At 33.6% G+C, this 7402-nt stretch overlaps 1 protein-coding gene across 1 annotated transcript; it reads right to left on the bottom strand.

The window, feature by feature from the left end:
- Nucleotides 1-3655: 3655 nt before the first annotated feature.
- Nucleotides 3656-6964, bottom strand: TRIADDRAFT_55036 (uncharacterized protein; the record flags this gene model as incomplete). The annotated part of the gene is made up of 4 exons (XM_002110677.1): nt 3656-3854; nt 3965-4116; nt 4374-4576; nt 6712-6964. The coding sequence occupies 4 exons, from the start codon at nt 6962-6964 to the stop codon at nt 3656-3658; spliced, it is 807 nt and encodes a 268-aa protein (XP_002110713.1).
- Nucleotides 6965-7402: the final 438 nt, after the last annotated feature.

Genomic DNA, 7402 nt, shown 5'->3' with positions numbered 1-7402 from the left:
CACATTAAATGCACTAGATAAAATTAATTAGTCAGGCTTAATACAGCAACGTGTTGGATAAACATAGAGAATACAGTATAAGGATATATCACTGGAACTAAACGGATTAGGTAATCAAAAAATATCTAAAGTACATTAGCACAAGACAGAATTTATTAGCCATAACAGGCATGGATACAGTATTCATTAATACTAAACAGATAAGCAGTTGAAAAATGTCCAAAGTACATTAGCTCAAGATAAAATTTATCCGGCATAACAGCGACATGTTACATGGACGTGAAGGATATAAGGGTACATCACTATGTCAACATTGTTGCTAATTGCTTAATGACACGCAAACAAAATGTTACTATGATGCTATCACAGCGTTGGATAGCAGAATATGAATCAAACAATAATTTTTATTAAACAAAGAATTGCTTTGATACCAGTTTAAAGGCCGCCATCATGATTTATACTATTCTTGCTTTCACCCAGCCCATCACGTGATAAAGACACTCATATTAGTCATATGTAAACAAACAAAAATAAGGATGACTCGTAGGAGTTATTTGCTTACTAAATCAGCATAGTTTATGATTTTGAAAGGAAGCCGCTAATTTATAAGCACAGTTGATTAAATAATGATCTGCAGACTCTAATTAGCATTGCTAAATGCGAGTCTAGCATGTAAACAGATTAGTGATCAATCTACTAGATATCTGTGTAAGCAATCGAAGGGGAAAAAAATTGTACTTTTTCTGACAAAATATATCGAAACCTTCGATTTAAGAAAGTTACTGTTGGTACAATTACATTGTTCATCTGTACAACAGAGACCAGCTCCTCCCCATCCAAGAAAAGAATTCGACTCACTTGAATAATTGTTCAGCATTTAATAGCTTCAAAATTTAAAGTGTAGGAGCATACTAACGATTTATATAGGGACCCAAGCTTCATATTGTGTACATTGAAATACCACAAATATTTCTATCTTTATCCCACGGGTATTGGTAAGATTAATTCCTTTCCATACAGGGAAATATTTCGACTATCCTTTTAATGTCATACAACTCAATAATTTATCAAAATGGACTATTTCTATCGTCAACGTTATAATATCGGCATTGGCAAACTAATTCAAGGCGAATAATTTTGATGGTGTGACTATTCCACCGATCTGACCATCTGTCAAGTTCTCACCGATTATTTTAAGCATCTATTGTTCAAAATGTCATACAATCAGTTTAGCGTTCGCTACATTTGTTATTCCTTATCAAAACACTGACTTTATATATTAAAAGGTGAAATAGGGTTTAAAAAAATTTTGTCTGTTAGGGAGGTATGTAAAATTAGAGTAAAGTTATTGATCAATAGCATTTCCTTATGGGTAACTTTGGTGTTGAAGAGGATGAACATTTAATAAATAGCTAGTTTGTGGCATCAGTTTTTCAGATTCTGATGGTTTTCTGTTCAAATACTGTATCAACGATCACTGCAGTTAATATTAAATAGAATTGACGTTTAAGCTACCGATATCGATAGTATACTATTATTACCAAGTTCATAAATTTGACAGCAAAGTCAACACTATGATCTGAGTCATGATTTTGTATTGTTGTGATCAACCTTAAATACTAGTTAAGGTAAGCTTCTAGACCTGCTTAACGAGATTTGAGGAATGGAGCATCTTTTTGAAACTTAAATATAGCATACTTATCATCATTACACCTTGAATGATTAGCGATATATCGATATTGCTACAAACATCAATTCATGTGCTTATACGATTTCATACCCGTTTGACTACCCTAAATCCTAGATCATGTCCATGCGTCACTAGCTAGATCAATAGGAGATATCTACTCGTCGTTCATATAATCCATTTTATGACATTTCTGTATTAAAATATAGCGTTTAATGAGATTCATCTGATAGCAGTGATTCTCCTAACTACGATACGCTTGCATCGAGAATATACAGTATATATATACGCGTCTATATTTTATTTATGATATATGTTCTGTTATATATATATAATATATTACGGCCCAAATTGGTAATATATAGTGTACAGTATATACGGTATACAGCATGCTCACGTTTTATCCAAAGAGTTAAAAGTCGACATACTGTACGCGTACGCGTATTCATCCAATAATATACCAAAGGGGCCGGATGCAATGCTAATGTTACAGAATCTCGTACTCCAAGGATAACATGTATGCAGGTAAAGCCATAAGAGATTTCTTATAAGTAAGGAATAATGTACGCTTGTACACTATACTGTAATTGCTATTAATCTCTACTTGACAAATTATCCAAGAAGTAGTCTACTGTACACCGTACAGCTCATCTATTTACTGATCATAAAAATTTTATCAAACGCTGTCATTTACCTAATTAAATTACTGTCATAAAGTCGTTTACTGTCTTACTGCAGAAATTTTCCATTTTCTCTATTTTCTATGCATTTTAAGGAATTTTTGACCGTGCTGAAGTAACTGAAATTGAATTGTACATATTAAAAAATTAAGTTGATTTGAGGGCAAAGATGGCCTTCAAAAAGCCTTTATTGCACTTCGACTGGCCATTAATGCTCAGTACAGTCTACACTCCCTGTATACTGTAGCTCAGTACAGTATAATACATACGTAATACTTATAATTTGTACTGTACAGTACAGTGTACAGTACAAATTGATGACTTTAACTAGCACCGTACCCGTTCCATGAACGTATTGCGCATACTCGAAGCTGGACAGTATATAAGATCAGGCACTGAAAGTAATGAATTTATTTACTACAATTTTGCAATTCAATCTTATAAGGGCTCCCCTATACAATTTAGGGATCACTCAAGAGAAATGAGAAAATCAATCTTATTAGTTTTATAATATGGGTGTTAAATATACAGATACAGTATGCTACCGGAAGCCGTATGTCCTGTAGCATGAACATTGGACAACTAGAAGAATACAGTACCGGTTTTCCCTAGTGATGCATGACTTTGCTTCAGTAACTAGGATAAGTATTCAAACTGAGTATAAATCGTGTGTGTATCATATGCAACGTACGGATTACCATAACTAAGCTAGTCGTAATAGGTTGAATCGAACAACGGATCAAAGAACACTTAGCCTTTTAGTCTGGATAGTTTTCAAGCACCTCATCACATCTGTGGATTGCGTGATTGTTTATTTTAATAACAGATATTGTTATCTTGCAGTTCATATCCTTAAGTTTCTAGAATCTGATCACGCAGTAGAATGGTAATTTCTAATTTCTATATCGATATTAAAATGACGTAAGACAATATACATTAATCCTTGATACCTAAGCAGCATGTAATGCTTTTTTAGAAATAACGAATTTTTTATAACTATCCACGTGCTACAAGAGACTATCATCAGGGCAATGATAAAATCAGGTATGGTATAAGATAGTTTAAAGAATTAAAGTATATCAATAAATTAGTAGGTACTTGATGACTAAACCCCTATACTGTACCTGTCACTGGTGTAATTGTAGACAATTATTTTTTATAAATAAAGAAACGAAATAAAACGTATATATATATTTTCAGCAAGTGATATCGAGTAATATTTTGATCATGTTATGTTGTAAGTCAGCCAATCAATTGATTATTTCGAATAATGGTCTAAAGGAATTGGCTAGCCATCTTTGATAGGATCTTCCTCACTTTCTTCCCCTCCTAGTGCAGATAAACTGTAGTTTCCAGGTTCAGGCTTTCTCTTATAGATCGGACTGGATAGCATGTATATAACTATGAGACCAAAAGTTAAAATTGCTAAGCCAAGACAGTTGCCCATTGCTGCACCAGATGGCAGATTTGAATACGAATGAGGATACCTAGTATCGTGAAGAAAGCCCTTAGTCATTACAATATTGTAGCAGAACCAAACTATCTGTAGCCAAAGTGGATAAAGTAATAGCAATAACTACATATTTTATTTCAGTACTTGAGAAAGAGTTTTTCGTTAATCCCAAGCAGGCAAGTAGCGATAGCCATAACAAAGATTGCACAACCAAAGTAGACATGCAGTTTAAGATAATAACTTCTTATTCTTTCTCCAGTTATACGAAATATAAACATAACAGCTCCTATTGTCAACTAAGAGATCCGAATGAAACAAGTTATTTTCAATTTAATTAAGTGTTGCAAATTACGGACAGAGTTAATCTTTAAAAATATCTTAGCATCGTAGTAAATTTCGTGTACGGTATGGTTCATCAAAACGTGATATGTTTTCGTACGATAGAGGGATAGATTATATTGTAATAACGGATAGTATTCCCAAAGATGAAGGATCCTCAGAATTTGTAAATGCACTACATTGATAATCAAGAAATTGTAAAATTTTTACTTACTTGTAAGCTAAATAATAAGACGGTTATTAATCCACACCAGCTGTGAAAGCTATACATGTTGTTGAATTTATTGTGGTTATGAAATTGCCAAACAGCAACCAAGCCAATCACTATTAAGATAAATGTGATAGCTTGCAGAATTGCGTGCACAGCCTTGATGACGACTTTCCGGTCATTTCGAAAGATTCGATATGATAGTGCAGCTATTAGAAAAGAATTCAATTTTAAAAATGTTATAATTAGATTATTCTACTGACAACACCAGCAACAAAAATTATTATGGCGGACGTTTAAGTATCATATCAACCCACAAGTCACGATAACATTCGTATAACAATACGATAGCATTCCATGATGAAAAATCGGAGTACCGATTGACTCCCATAATTACCAATCAGCCGCTTCGTAGTGTAAAAGGTAATGGAAAAACTAGATACACAGTACTGCACGAAATAGTTGATAACTATAATTAATTAATATGGTATAATAAATCTCATTAAGTACTATAGCTCATGACGGAGAGTTATCAACGTATAATACGTAATACCGTCCAGACTTCCTTATTGTCTACAATAGCATGCAACGAGTCTGATGTGACTGAACGTATTTCTAAAACAGTACTTCATCACTGCTGTTCTTTACTGAAGTAGTACATTTTATAGAAGGGTGTAAATTGAGTAGCTAGATTTTCGTTTGAGCCGTTCTTCTCTTATGATCTCATATACTGTTTGGGTATATCGAAAGCATATAAATCTACATTACGTCTTACTACATTGGTGTATATGGTTTAAAAGCCAATTCTTTCGATATATGAGGACATCCATGGACTACTAGAAGAAGTCGATTTTCTTCTACAGTAGTCCTTGGGATATCACAGAGAAAGTGAAATAGACCACTATTTCATGGGCGTGGTGAGCTCCCCTATACAGTACAGTACTAACAGAAGTTGAAAACTGTTCAACCCTTAAGAATTAGATCTTTAAGTTTTCAAGGCATTTAATTAAATTTGGCTAAAATTCCACGTAAATGGGTTGTCGCGACTTTGAGCAATCGACACTTGATGTTTTTCATTATTTTTACTGCAGTATTGAGTCATTTTATCCTCTTAATAAAATTTCTAATGCAAACCATCAATCGCTGGTATATGTAATCCTTGCTATCTTAATCATTACGAGAAACGATAAGATCATTCAAGGTTCTCGTTCGAAATGAATAACTAAATGATAAAGAATTTTTTGTCCTACGATTCATTTAACAGTCCTATTTGTTTGTCATTCGTGATACAACAAGGGCAGAAGCACTAGCAGAAACCGGCTCAGAATTGAAATCAAGATAAAATCAGTTACAGAAGTAAAAGGTATTTTAATTTCTCATTAGTAAATCAAATGTAAGGGAAAGTTGTGAAATTTGTCAATTCTACTGCTATACACAGTATTCGTATGTATGAAAATGGTCAGGGCTAATGTTCTGTACAGTGTACACGTAGTCTGTATCGGAAACTCTAATTGTGTGCGTTAATTGAGCAAAAGAAAAATAGAGTTATTTCGCCGTCATTCTATCTTTTTGTAATGATGTTATTGACTAGGTATTACTGCTTGATGGAAGGCCAGTTAATTTGATAATAAAATTATCGTTATTCTACTGTATTAATATACTACAGTACTGAATATATCGGCTGTTATGACCATGTAGTGTCTCCGTAGTACTGTACACCGTGTCTATTTTCATATCATATCACTGCTTAATCTTTCTCATCCAATGCAAAAGAATAACGGTTCTTGTAGAGCTACACCAAGACTTTTTAAAATCATTCCCTTTACTCATATTTTGTATGCACATTTCAAGAACTCTAAATTAAATTATATTATTGGCTTAAGCGTATATACCGGTATAAGTACTTCACAGTGGAAAATTATATCACCGGTCAGTACTTGTAGAGAATATGAGTAAAAATATAAAAACATCTGTTCCGAAACTGAGTAAACTACCATTTAATCGATAACATTGTTTAATATTGTGAAAAATTTGATGGACCGTTAATGATCAGTGCAGCCTCGGATTTCTACGTCGACTTGAGTTATTGAAAGAGAAAATTGTAATCATAACGTCCATCAAAGGTATTGATGGCTGTAAAATGCTTGACTGCCATTTACAGTGAAAAAGTAGGGCCAAATTTACGGGCATTGAATGGATGTATTATACTGTACAGTACGTCTACTGCATTTTATGAAACGATTGTGATTGTCAAGAGGCAAATTGGAAAAGTGAAATTTTGATCATTTTGTTTATCATTCTTAATTAATCATGACTGGAAAAAATTGATCATGAACCAACTTACCTTCACCATTAATGAAAATCATGCCAAGCACCATACAGAGTGGATGAACATTAAATTGAGCAGCAGTGCCATCCCAACCAAATCCGCCTAAATCACTGATTAGCCAAATTAATAATAGCGCCACAATTAAGATCCCAGTCAGTTGGGATGCAATGACAAGATACGGCCAAAATTTCTCTCCAAATTCATCTTTATTGGGTGCATCGTGTAATTGAAATCTCTGCGGTATAAGACTAAATTGAGATTTAGGCATATTGGGATAAAATAAAATAAATAAATCTACCTAGACTACTAATTCGTCTCAAATTTTGCAATTAATTGGATCAGTGAAAAATGGGCAAAGGAGCAATCCAGTAGTACTGTACGGTAGACTGACTGTGTCGATTCAATTGCTCATACTACTGTACACAGTATGTTACGCTCGATATCCCCAAGAATTGACCTCATTGTCTTCTTCTCGTCCAAGGAAATAAGAAATAGAAAAAAATGGCTAGTATAGAGTATACTACAAAGCCAATATCATACAGTAGACTGAATTCCTAATTACTGTACTGCGCAGTAAATTAGCGAGTTAGCTGTTGACTCAACAACAGTATTGTCTTGTACAGTGTCGTCAACGACTAGAAGAAGACATGGACTGATCATACCCTCTGTAATAATATCTTCTTGAAGTAGCGTAAAGTATTTTAAG

Source organism: Trichoplax adhaerens, genomic scaffold (genome assembly GCF_000150275.1).
Source record: "Trichoplax adhaerens TRIADscaffold_3 genomic scaffold, whole genome shotgun sequence".
In the NCBI taxonomy this organism is placed as follows: Eukaryota; Metazoa; Placozoa; class Uniplacotomia; order Trichoplacea; family Trichoplacidae; genus Trichoplax; species Trichoplax adhaerens.
The sequence above is the reverse complement of the archived record's forward strand: the minus strand, read 5'-3'. Positions and strand labels throughout refer to the sequence as shown.